Below are 13,676 nucleotides of genomic sequence, written 5' to 3' on the forward strand. Positions count from 1 at the left end.
ATTTGTAGAGCTGCCACTTCTGCTTGTCTCCTATTTGTGTTGTTTTTTTGTGTGTTAATGAAGATAATATGTTAATTGCAATCTTATCTTGTTAATATGCCTCAGAAGCAGTTGTGACTGCACATATGGTTTCCTTTTAGGAACGACAAGCTAGAAGTTTTCAGAGACACCATCATGTAACTGATCCACTTATTCGTCGTTTAGGACTAGAAGCAGAGCTTCAGGTACAGTATATGCAGAAAAATATTCAATATCAACCTTAATTAGGGAATAGGTTCAAGTAGATACATTTTAACAACCGTGTTTTTTTTTCATAGGGGCACTCTGGTTGTGTAAATTGTCTTGAATGGAACGAAAAGGGAGAGTGAGTATGATTTTCGTGCTGGTATGTTTTCTATATACCGTGTTTTCCTGAAAATAAGACCTACCCCAAAAATATGCCTTAGCGTGATTTTTTTGGCGTATGCTTGAAATATAAGCCCTATTTACAGTCACGGCTGGTGATAAGGTGAAATGGGCAATTTTCCATGGCCCATACTCTCTTAGGGGTACTCAGCATTTCTATTCCAAGGTTAAGAATGCTTAAGGACCTTTGGTGACATCATGGGCATGTCACCAAATGTCTTTTAACTGCAGGAGTCTAGAGGAACTGAAGAGGAAACAAGTTGGTATGTACCGTATGCGCAGTGTGTGCGTATATATATATATATATATGCAGTGTGAGTTTATATACATGTGTGTGTATTTGTGTATATGCAGTGTGTGTTTGTATATGTTTTTGAGTAAGTGCTGCATGTGCGTATGTATATGCAGTGTGTGTTTATATACTTGTGTATTTGTGTATGTGCAGCGTGTGTGTATATACAGCTCTGGCAAAAATTATAAGACCACTGCACAGTTTTATAAAAATCCACTTTTCTACATGTCTGACAGCCATTCCATTCCAGTGTCAGTTGAATTCCAACCAGAGTACACCTCATTCTACTAAATGTGCTTCTGATTAGGTGATCACCTGAACCAAATCTTATTTAATGAAGGAAAGTATAAAACACACTGCGGCGGTGTTCACAATCCTCTTGCAATAGGACAAGCTGGCAAAACAAGTGCTAGTAATATCCCAAAAGTAATAGGAATGAAAAAATAGCTTTGAACCATGCCAAAGGAGTTGAAAGGGAAAGTCTTGAGTAAGGAAAAGGGCTAAATTCTGGCTTTACTCTCAGAGGGACAGTGAGTGTCATGTTGCCTCCATCCTTAAAGTTTCTAAGAAGGCTGTCCATTACAGCACGGTCAAGCAGCAGACATTGGGGACATCAAAGCTACAGACCGGCAGAGGGAGAACACGGCTCTCCACTGACCGGGAACACCGTCATCTTATTCCAATGTCACTCAGCAACCACAGGATGACATCAAGTGACCTACAAAAGGAATGGCAAATGGCAGCTGGGGTGAAGTGCACGGCAAGAACAGTTCGTAACAGGCTCCTAGAGGCAGGGCTCAAGTCATGTAAAGCTAGAAAATAAGCCTTTCATCAGTGAGAAGCAAAGGAGAGCCAGGCTCAAGTTTGCCAAAGACTAAAGGATTGGACCATAGAGGACTAGAGTAAGGTAATCTCTGATGAGTCTAATTTTCAGCTTTGCCCAACACCTGATCATCTAATGGTTAGAAAGAGACCTGGAGAGGCGTAGAAGCCACACTGTCTTGCACCCACTGTGAAATATGGTGGAGGATCGGGGATGATCTGGGGATGATTCAGCAAGGCTGGAATTGGGCAGGTTAATCTTTGCGAAGAACGTATGAATCAAGTCGCATACAAGGTTATCCTGGAAAAACAGTTGATTTCTTCTGCTGTGGCAATATTCCCCAACTCTGAGGACTGTTTTTTCCAGCTGGACAATTCGCCATGCCGCACACCTAGGTCAATCAAGGTGTGGATGAAGGACCACCACATCAAATCCCTGTCATGGCCAGCCCAATCTCCAGACCTGAACCCTATTGAAAACCTCTGGAATGTAATCAAGAGGATGATGGATAGTCACAAGCCATCAAAAAAAGAAGAACTGCTTACATTTTTGTACCAGGAGTGGCATAAAGTCACCCAAAAGCAAAGAAAAATCAGACAAACTGAAAATTTTGCAGTGGTCGCTTAATTTTTGCCAGAGCTGTATATGCAGTACAGTATGTATGTACAGTATATGCAGTGGGTGTTTATATATACGTGTGTATGTGCAGCGTGTGTGCAAGTATATCAGTGTGTGTTTATATATGTGTATTTGTATGTGCAGCGTGTGTGTTTATATACATTTGTGTATGTACAGCATGTGTGTGTATATGCAGTGTGTTTATATACTTGTGTATTTGTGTATTGTGATGCAGCGGTATGACCATACACAGTGAAACGGCAGTGACCCAAACAAGTTCAAACAAAACGTTCTTTTATTGTGTTACTTCACACAGTCAATATAGTATACGGCTTCTTCATACAGTCCATTAATAATGCATGGCTATATGACGCAGTCAATACTCAGGCCGAACTTCCCTCTGTCCAGTTTCCCTGGGTGACCGCACGCTGGTAACAAAGTCTCTGTACTCACTCAGTGCACTGCACTCTTCATCCTCTGGAGTACAGCCGGGTACACGTAAGACAGCCCAAGACGCAGGGTGTCAGTCTCTCTGGTTCATTTAGCCTCTGTGTTGCTCCACACAGAGGGAGCTCTGCAGAAAACTGCCCTGTCTGCTTCCAAGAGCACACTGACACACCTCCCCCACTACTACCGGGCTTTTTAATCAGTCACTGCTTCACTATTCTAATTACATCCACACCTGTGTCTGTAGTACACCCTCATGGCCTCACTACGCTTCCATGCACATTCTGCAGAGCACATACAGCGCCCCCTAGCTGTAACAGGGGTCACTGCCTCACATATCCTCCCCCCCTGTTCATACCTGTGGGGTTGAACATTTGTTACCCCGTAAGGGCAAAAGACAGGGCATCGGTATGCCCCCCTGACATCCCCACTCACTACATTAAGAAACCAAAGTAGGGACCGGAACCATCGATCAACGCGTGCATCCCTCCCCTTTGCGTTTCTCCTCCATATTTCATTACGGGACCACCCACCCCGATCTTTATTGCAGAAGCCACCCTCTTTTCTGATTAACCGCAGATTTGGGCCAGTTTTGGGTGGTCTTTACTTTGTTTACTTCAGGTTCACTAACCCCACGGGTCATCCTGTCACCTAAGTATCTGCTTTCGGGCCCCTGGTACTGCTTGCTCTGTACCCTTACCCGTGCCTCAGTGACTATATCACGCTGAAACGCCACGGACCGCGCTGGCAACTCTGAGCATATATCTGTACTACGCTGCAACCCGAACAGGAGCCTCCCGACACTGCTGTCTAGCGAGCGCTCTATCTAATTTACCCTGACCCCGGCCCCATTCTTGACCGATGCCAGAGGGTTCCTCGTGCGCACGTCCCCAGTTGCCTCTGCGATCATACACTCTCAGCTCTTCTCATACCTGCGTCTTTTATATCTGCGTCTCCGAAAGGGACCCTGGATCTGAGCTATCCCAACCTTACCAGGGAACACCTCCAGCTCAGGGTTCAATGGGGTCCCCACAACCTCTAGAGGGAGCCTATCGGGATTACACTCTAATCCTAAATTGGCGACCCCTGTGGCATACATCTTAGGATCTTCGGGTTCTACGCCCTAAACAACATCTTTACCTTCTCCTGCCACTACCTCTAGGGGGAGCCTATCGGGATTACACTCTGTCCCTAAGTTGGCGACCCCTATGGCAGGTATTTCAATATCTTTGGGTTCCGCACCCGGTATAACTTTTTCTATGAGAGGGTTTACCCTGGTCTTCCACAGGGATCAAAACAGGGGAAAATCTCTTCCCAACACAGTCCCATAGGGAAGGGTCTTTGCCACTGCCACCACATGTCTAGGGTCTCTGCATGGTGTAGAAACATTGACATCCGCGGTCGGGTACTCCCGGATTTCCCCATGGATACCCATCACCTCCACTTTCTGTCCGTTGGTGTTGTCCTCAGGAACAAGGGAACGATGAACCAGAGTCACTTTACTCCCCGTGTCCAGGAGAGCCTCTATTCGGCACCCATTCACAAGTACCTGGCACAATTCTAGTTCGTCGCCAGCTGTTCCCGTAGTGGTGATACAGACAGGCTGGGCACACATAGTCCCACAGTCCATGGGCTTAGATGTTACCGAACAGTTACTAGCCCCATGCCCGGGCTCTGGTGCAACTTCCTGAGTGGACTTATACCACTCAATAAATTCTATCAGCAGTTCCAGGTGGCCTTGGTCCCTCAGCCCGACCCAAAGCTGCATGGCGGCCGGCAGTGCCCTCAACATCCGATCAGCCGTGATTCTTTCCATCATCTCATACGGAAAACAGAACTCAGGCTGGAGCCACTCCTCCACCAATTGCAACAAGTCACTTGCTTGAGACCTGGCAGACTGAGTCTACATGGGACCACTGGTACACCCAATGATCGCCCCTTACCTTTGGGGTCTCTTCAGGACTCTGCTGTTCACCTCTCACATTAGAGGTCTCCACTTTATATCGTTGAAGCTCTGCTAGCTCCCTCTGCAGTGTCTCCTGCTGCCGCTGCTGCTGCAAAATCTCTTTCTGGGAATATTGAAACTGCAGCGTCTCTTGTTGAAGCCTTTGCTGACTGAGCACAACCTGCTCCAAAAGTTCCTCCATTTTTCCAGCAGACTTTCACAACAATCTGCAGCACTCTCTGGGGTATGCCTTAGTTCACTGCCCGCATTCTCCACCAAATGTGATGCAGCGGTATGACCATACACAGTGAAACGGCAGTGACCCAAACAAGTTCAAACAAAACGTTCTTTTATTGTGTTACTTCACACAGTCAATATAGTATACGGCTTCTTCATACAGTCCATTAATAATGCATGGCTATATGACGCAGTCAATACTCAGGCCGAACTTCCCTCTGTCCAGTTTCCCTGGGTGACCGCACGCCAGTAACAAAGTCTCTGTACTCACTCAGTGCACTGCACTCTTCATCCTCTGGAGTGCAGCCGGGCACACGTAAGACAGCCCAAGACACAGGGTGTCAGTCTTTTTGGTTCCTTTAGCCTCTGTTGCTCCACACAGAGAGCTCTGCAGACAACTGCCCTGTCTGCTTCCAAGAACACACTGACACACCTCCCCCACTACTACTGGGCTTTTTAATCAGTCACTGCTTCACTATTCTAATTACATCCACACCTGTGTCTGTAGTACGCCTTCATGGCCTCTCTACGCTTCCATGCACATTCTGCAGAGCACATACAGCGCCCCCTAGCTGTAACAGGGGTCACTGCCTCACAGTATGTACAACATTGTGTATGTATATGCAGTGTGTTTATATATACACTAGACTGTGGCCCGATTCTAATGCATCGGGTATTCTAGAATATGCATGTCCCCGTAGTATATGGACAATGATGATTCCAGAAGTCGCTGATTGGTCGAGGCAACCTATATGACATCATCGTCGCCATGCTGTGCCCGTCGCTGATTGGTCGAGGCCTGGCGGCCTCGACCAATCAGAGACGCGGGATTTCCAGGACAGACAGACAGACAGAAAAACCCTTAGACAATTATATATATAGATGTGTATGTGCAGCATGTGTGTATATATATGCAGTGTGCATTTGTGTATGTACAGCGTGTGTGCAAGTATATCAGTGTGTGTTTATATATAAGTATGTGTGTATTTGTATGTGCAGCATGTGTGTTTATATACATTTGTGTATGTACAGCATGTGTGTATATGCAGTGTGTTTATATACTTGTGTATTTGTGTATGTACAACGTTGTGTATGTATATGCAGTGTGTGTTTATACACGTTTGTGTGTATTTGTGTATGTGCAGCGCGTGTGTGTATGTAGATGCAGTGTATTTGTGTATGACCAGCGTGTGTCTTAAGTATATCAGTGTATGTATATGCAGTGTGTGTTTATATACGTGTGTGTGTATTTGTGTATGTATAACGTTGTGTGTATGTATATACAGTGTGTATTTGTGTACAGTACAGACCAAAAATTTGGACACACCTTCTCATTTAAAGATTTTTCTGTATTTTCATGACTATGAAAATTGTACATTCAGACTGAAGGCATCAAAACTATGAATTAACACGTGGAATTATATACTTAATTTCCATTGTTTCACACTTTTTTGTTATGTCTTATATTCTAGGTTCTTCAAAGTAGCCACCTTTTGCTTTGATGACTGCTTTGCACACTCTTGGCATTCTCTTGATGAGCTTCAAGAGGTAGTCACCGGGAATGGTCTTCCAACAATCTTGAAGGAGTTCCCAGAGATGCTTAGCACTTGTTGGCCCTTTTTGCCTTCACTCTGCGGTCCAGCTCACCCCAAACCATCTCGATTGGGTTCAGGTCTGGTGACTGTGGAGACCAGGTCATCTGGCGTAGCACCCCATCACTCTCCTTCTTGGTTAAATAGCCCTTACACAGCCTGGAGGTGTGTTTGGGGGTCATTGTCCTGTTGAAAAATAAATGATGATCCAACTAAACGCAAACGGGATAGAATAGCATGCTGCTGCAAGATGCTGTGGTAGCCATGCTGGTTCAGTATGCCTTCAATTTTGAATAAATCCCCAACAGTGTCACCAGCAAAGCACCCCCACACCATCACACCTCCTCCTCCATGCTTCACGGTGGGAACCAGGCATGTAGAGTCCATCCATTCACCTTTTCTGCATCGCACAAAGACACGGTGGTTGGAACCAAAGATCTCAAATTTGGACTCATCAGACCAAAGCACATATTTCCACTGGTCTAATGTCCATTCCTTGTGTTCTTTAGCCCAAACAAGTCTCTCCTGCTTGTTGCCTGTCCTTAGCAGTGGTTTCCTAGCAGCTATTTTACCATGAAGGCCTGATGCACAAAGCCTCCTCTTAACAGTTGTTGTAGAGATGTGTCTGCTGCTAGAACTCTGTGTGGCATTGACCTGGTCTGTGGCCTGAGCTGCTGTTAACCTGCGATTTCTGAGGTTGGTGACTTGGGTAAACTTATCCTCAGAAGCAGAGGTGACTCTTGGTTTTCCTTTCCTGGGGCGGTCCTCATGTGAGCCAGTTTCTTTGTAGCACTTGGGGACACTTTCAAAGTTTGCCCAATTTTTCAGACTGACTGACCTTCATATCAGCTGTGTATCCACCAGACTTCTGCACAACACAACTGATGGTCCCAACCCCATTTATAATTCACACTGAAGGCATCAAAACTATGAATTAACACATGTGGAATTATATGCTTAACAAAAAAGTGTGAAACAACTAAAATTATGTCTTATATTCTAGGTTCTTCAAAGTAGCCACCTTTTGCTTTGATGACTGCTTTACACACTCTTGGCATTCTCTTGATGAGCTTCAAGGGGTAGTCACCGTGAATGGTTTTCACTTCACAGGTGTGCCCTGTCAGGTTTAATATGTGGGATTTCTTGCCTTATCAATGGTGTTGGGACCATCCGTTGTGTTTTGCAGAAGTCTGGTGGATACACAGCTGATAGTCCTACTGAATAGACTGTTAGCTGCTTTTTTCTTGCCATAATACAAATTCTAAGTAAAGAAAAACGAGTGGCCATCATTACTTTGAGAAATGAAGGTCAGTCAGTCCAAAAAATTGGGAAAACTTTGGAAGTGTCCCCAAGTGCAGTGACAAAAACCATCAAGCGCTACAAAGAAACTGACTCACATGAGGACCGCCCCAGGAAAGGAAGACCAAAAGTCACGTCTGCTTCTGAGGATAAGTTTATCCGAGTCACCAGCCTCAGAAATCGCAGGTTAACAGCAGCTCAGATTAGAGACCAGGTCAATGCCACACAGAGTTCTAGCAGCAGACACATCTCTACAACAACTGTTAAGAGGAGACTTTGTGCAGCAGGCCTTCATGGTAAAATAGCTGCTAGGAAACCACTGCTAAGGACAGGCAACAAGCAGAAGAGACTTGTTTGGGCTAAAGAACACAAGGAATGGACATTAGACCAGTGGAAATCTGTGCTTTGGTCTGATGAGTCCAAATTTGAGATCTTTGGTTTCAACCACCGTGTCTTTGTGCGACGCAGAAAAGGTGAATGGATGGACTCTACATGCCTGGTTCCCACCGTGAAGCATGGAGGAGGAGGTGTGATGGTTTGGGGGTGCTTTGCTGGTGACACTGTTGGGGATTTATTCAAAATTGATGGCATACTGAACCAGCATGGCTACCACAGCATCTTGCAGCGGCATGCTATTCCATCCGGTTTGCGTGTTTAGTTGGACCATCATTTATTTTTCAACAGGACAATGACCCCCAAACACACTTCCAGGCTGTGTAAGGGCTATTTGACCAAGAAGGAGCGTGATGGGGTGCTACGCCAGATGACCTGACCTCCACAGTCACCAGACCTGAACCCAATTGAGATGGTTTGGGGTGAGCTGGACCGCAGACTGAAGGTAAAAGGACCAACAAGAGCTAAGCATCTCTGGGAACTCCTTCAAGATTGTTGGAAGACCATTCCCGGTGACTACCTCTTGAAGCTCATCAAGAGAATGCCAAGAGTGTGCAAAGCAGTCATCAAAGCAAAAGGTGGCTACTTTGAGAAACCTAGAATATAAGACATAATTTCAGTTGTTTCACACTTTTTTGTTAAGTATATAATTCCACATGATTTAATTCATAGTTTTGATGCCTTTAGTGTGAATGTACAATTTTCATAGTCATGAAAATACAGAAAAATCTTTAAATGAGAAGGTGTGTCCAAACTTTTGGTCTGCACTGTCCCATAAACCACCTGTTCTTTCTATATGGTGTTGACTTATACTCTGAGCTACATATACAGAAATAGCTTTTTGTAATGTCAGCGAGAGACAATGTGCTCAGTGCAGAATTGAGAATAAGAATAATTAAATTAATAATTAATATTTAAGTGTGCACTTCTATGTAATGCTGGATTGTAATAAATGTTGATCGGACCTCTTCCTCTATTTAATAAGCTTCTCTTCTTCCCTGTCTTCTGCCCAGTTTGCTGGCATCTGGCTCAGATGACCAGCATATGATGCTGTGGGATCCTTTTCGACACAAGAAATTGTTGTCAATGCATACAGGTCACACTGCCAACATCTTTTCCGTGAAGGTGAGCAGCATGCAATGAATTCTTAGTGGCGGGTGTCTGTGTCTAAGTATGTATGGATGTGGTTAATATGGCCACTTGCATATCTAATCGTATTGAGGTATCTGAGATATACAACATCTGATAATCCAGCACTTCTTTCCGGCACAAACCTTTTTGTAATCTGGATTTTCACAAGCTGTGAAGCAGTACAGTAAATGTAGAAATGTTTCTGAACACACTATTCTCTATGTCCGCTCAATATCCAGGATTAAAGGAATATCACTGCACAGAATTTTTCTATATTCTCTCTTTCTCTTCTCTATCAGTTCCTTCCACACACTGGAGATCGCATCTTGATTACTGGAGCAGCAGATGCCAAGGTTCATGTTCATGATGTTAACTCAAAGGAAACACTCCATGTTTTTTCTGAACATACTAACCGTGTGAAACGAGTTGCCACTGCCCCAATGTGGCCGAACACTTTCTGGAGTGCAGCAGAGGATGGCTTGATCCGGTGAGAAACCTCTGCTGGGATGGGAGATTATAACCATATTTCTTGTGATTAGATGGTCATATGTGTGTTGTCTTTTTCTTCAGGCAGTATGACTTAAGAGAGAGCAGCACCCACTCTGATGTCTTGGTAGATTTAACAGAATACTGTGGCCAATTGGTGGAAGCAAAATGTGTAAGCATCAGCCCCCAGGATAATAACTGCTTGGCGGTAGGAGCCAGTGGGCCTTTTGTGAGACTGTATGATATCCGCATGATCCATAGTCACCGGTGAGTGATTGCTGGTTAGGAATGGTAGTTCACGGAGTTTTGCTCATGGCAGGGATATGTACATTACCTTTCCTGTATTCTTAACTACAGGAAGAATCTCCAGCAGACACAATCTGGGCTTCACACTTTTTGTTCAAGACAGAGACCAATTCCAGAAGGAGCAGCACAGTATTATGTGGCAGGTGAGATTCCATTTCTCTGAGGTCTGTAAAAATGCTGAAACAGCCACTGATTGCTAAAATAAAGGGGCTTTAATCAGTTTCTGCCAACCTAACTGGGGAATGACAGAAAACTAGCCTGTAATCACCCAAATGCACCCCTACTGATTTATTCCAAGATTACACCAGCAAAGAGAGCTGAAGAGCACATCAAAAGTTGTCCCAAAATAACAACAAAATGTATTTCATGATTCAAAAAATACGTTTCATTAACAAAATGAGGCTTTTGGTGGCGGTCGAACTGCTAGCATCCTCACCATTGCCAACATGAGTTTCCACTATCTACCACTCTGTGTGAGTGGGATGAAGAAAAACAAAGAGCAGACCACATATGGGCATGTTATATCCGAGAAGTACAGTAATCCCTGTGGAAGCTTGGCTGACTCTCCACTTCCTTCTGTCCCTCTTGTCGGCTCACTTTTATGGAACATCTGACATGAGACCCACATTCTTGTAATTGGCAGTTAAAGGGAAGGTGCAGCGATTTTTATTTTTGTATTAATATTGATTATATCAGTTATTTTTTATACAAAATGAATTGTTGTCTTTTCACATGTATTTATTTTTTTGCAGCTGCTGGGGGCTGATATTGTCATTTGCTGCTGTGGAAGTGTCCAAGTACGACACTTACATACAGCAAATATGTCAGCCCCTCTACATAGGAGACTGTCTGATCGCATCTCCTACAATGTGTCTGCCTAAGCTGTGACCTGGGCTGTGAACATGATATCTATTAATATCATGTATGACACAGTCTGCTGAGCCATGTATCTAATCCAGCTTCACACGATAGGATTAAATACACAGACTGTGTCACACATGATATGATTAGATACAAAACTGTCACATGATAGGATTAGATACACAGACTGTTACATGTGATAGGATTAGATACACAGACTGTGTCACACGTGATATGACTAGATACAAAACTGTCACATGATAGGATTAGATACACAGACTTACATGTGATAGGATTAGATACACAGACTGTGTCACACGTGATAGGATTAGATACACAGACTGTCGCATGTGATAGGATTAGATACACAGGCTGTCACGTAATAGGATTAAATACAAAGACTGTGTCGCACATGACAGGATTAGATACACAGACTGTATCACATATAAAAGTCTGCTGAGCCATGTATCTAATCCTATCATGTAATACAGTCCACATAGCCATGTGTCTAATTCTGACGTGATGTACAGTCCTCGATGACACTATCCACATATCAGTGTCAATAACTTTGCAGTCAGCAACAAAATGGCTCCGCACTGTGATCCTAAACTTCATCCTCCCATTGCCCTTTTGCAAATGCCCAGAAGGGGAGGACAGGAGTGACGTCACACACATAAGCAGATCTCAACCACATTTATTGCAGTCCTAATGAGAGATAACAGTTCACTTGGTGTCCTGACCTTTTGCTGATGGCCTGTTTCTACAGAGATAGAAGGATTGGATCTTGGAGTTCACAATGCCCGATCCTTTCTTCTCAGTGAAGATTGGCTACTGCCAGACTCTGTCCTCATTGAGCCTACATACTTGTAATGTGTGTGAGGCAGGGCTCAGCAGTAGCCGTCCTATAGTGCTCCGTCTTATTCTTTATGGTAGATGCCATTACCAGGGTGCAGCTTTTTATACGGGCTGTCGTACATCTGTAATAATTCCTGCTTGGACATATTGTAGGTGGAGCCACTATTTCTAAGTTTTGAGGTTTGGAGTCTGTGTCTTTAAGGACTCATTTTTTTATCCTTTCCCAAATGCACGATTTGCTGCTGTCCTTTGTCTTCACTGGTATGTCCTCACTGATCAGGTAACTGTGATTATGTCTGCAGGCCACCTTCCAGTCAAACTGCCTGATTACAATAACCGATTGCGTGTTTTGGTGGCAACATATGTAACTTTCAGTCCAGATGGCACTGAGCTGCTTGTCAACATGGGAGGAGAGCAGGTAAGTTTAGTCATGTTGGTTTTTTATGTCATTTTCGGAATGTGTTTTCAACAAAGGTTTTTCACCTGTAAATAATGTTTGTTGGTTTGCACACTACTTCATTACCACAACCTACAAATGTCACATATCTTTTGCTTCCTCCCCTGCCAAGGAGATGTGGTTTGATCAGACCATGTCCCTGAATAGTCAGACATACACTCTGCTGTCTCATTATAGTGAATGGATCCCTCGGGGGTTTCATCTGTCACTTCACTCAGAGATTTAGATGGAAACCCAAAAGTAAGTGTTCAACGTAGAGCGCCAGATAAATGTGATCCCAAACGTTATGTAAAATGTTCCCAATAAAAGCTTCAACTCAATCCACAAAAAAAGTCCCCACTCAGGTCCGTCATCTGTTAACAGAAATATAGGGGGCTTCCACGGTACTGGTAGCACAAAGGCTCTGGAAAAGCGAAATGGCTCCTCGCCCCCCCAAAATATATTCAGCAAATTCTGCACTCCCAAATCCCCCCTTTCCTAAATGCCTAAACCACGTATAGCATCCACATATTTGACATCTCTGAAGCAATGAGAGCCCACCTAACTTACGGGTGCATGTCTCCAGAAGCACGAGCTTAATGTACTGGTGACTTCACCGAAGTGGTTACTACAATTGCAGTTTGCAATTTTCACTATGCAACATCCACTGCTGCTTGTTTCTGGAAAACTTCCATGGAGTCAAAATAGTCACTACACCTGTAGATAAATTCCCAAAGCGATAGAATTTGCAAAATGGGGTAAGTTGAAGGGGAATTCTGCTCGTCTGGCAATTAGGCGCTCTGTAAATGGAGTCTGCAAACTATTCTAGGAAAATCTGCGTTCCAGGAGGCAAATAGCGCTCCGTCCCTCCCGAGTATCTCCGCATGGCTAAGTAGTACTGTACAGCCATATATGGGGTATTGCCACGTTCAGTAGAAATTGTGGGACATATGTTGGTACCATTTTTACCCACTTGTTGTGTGAGAACGTAAAATTTGGGGCGAAAACAACATTTTGTTGGTAAAAATGTAGTTACTTTTTCCTTACTGCACAATGGTATAAAATTCTGAGACACACCCATGGTATCAATATAATCAATGCACCCCTAGATTAACTCGATGAGAGGTGTAGTTTGTAACATGGGGTCACTTATGGGGGTTCTGCTGTTCTGGCAACTCAGGGACTCTCCTAGTGGGTCATGGCACCCACAAACCATAACCGTAAAATAACAGTAAAATCTGCACAATACTATGGCATTCCTTCCCTTGTAAGCTTTGCACTGTGCCTGAAAAATATTTCCCGACTACATGTGGGGTACTGGCGCTTTCGGAAAAAAAATGGACCTCAGTTTGTTGTAAAGCAATTTCTTATTGGCACTTAGAAAAATTTTACATTTGGGGCTAAAACAACATTTTAGTGGTAAAGTTGTAATTTGTTCTTTCTTCACCGCTCAATGGTATAAAATTCAGTGAGGCACATGTGGTGTCAATATTATCACTGCACCCCTAGATGAATTAATTGGGGAGTGTAGTTTGTAAAATAAGTTAATT

The 13,676-nt window shown here is 43.9% G+C and overlaps 1 protein-coding gene across 4 annotated transcripts in view; it reads left to right on the top strand.

The window, feature by feature from the left end:
• WDTC1 (WD and tetratricopeptide repeats 1) overlaps positions 1 to 13,676 on the top strand; it is a 109,161-nt gene that overhangs the window by 13,099 nt on the left and 82,386 nt on the right. For all 4 annotated transcript variants that reach the window (XM_077295670.1, XM_077295673.1, XM_077295672.1 and 1 more), the window contains exons 3-9: positions 141 to 224; positions 318 to 364; positions 9,065 to 9,176; positions 9,482 to 9,669; positions 9,753 to 9,935; positions 10,026 to 10,117; positions 11,993 to 12,108. In XM_077295670.1, coding sequence (XP_077151785.1) covers positions 141 to 224; positions 318 to 364; positions 9,065 to 9,176; positions 9,482 to 9,669; positions 9,753 to 9,935; positions 10,026 to 10,117; positions 11,993 to 12,108 — 822 coding nt within the window. The remainder of the gene's footprint in view (positions 1 to 140; positions 225 to 317; positions 365 to 9,064; positions 9,177 to 9,481; positions 9,670 to 9,752; positions 9,936 to 10,025; positions 10,118 to 11,992; positions 12,109 to 13,676) is intronic.

Source organism: Ranitomeya variabilis, chromosome 3 (genome assembly GCF_051348905.1).
Source record: "Ranitomeya variabilis isolate aRanVar5 chromosome 3, aRanVar5.hap1, whole genome shotgun sequence".
Taxonomy (NCBI): Eukaryota; Metazoa; Chordata; class Amphibia; order Anura; family Dendrobatidae; genus Ranitomeya; species Ranitomeya variabilis.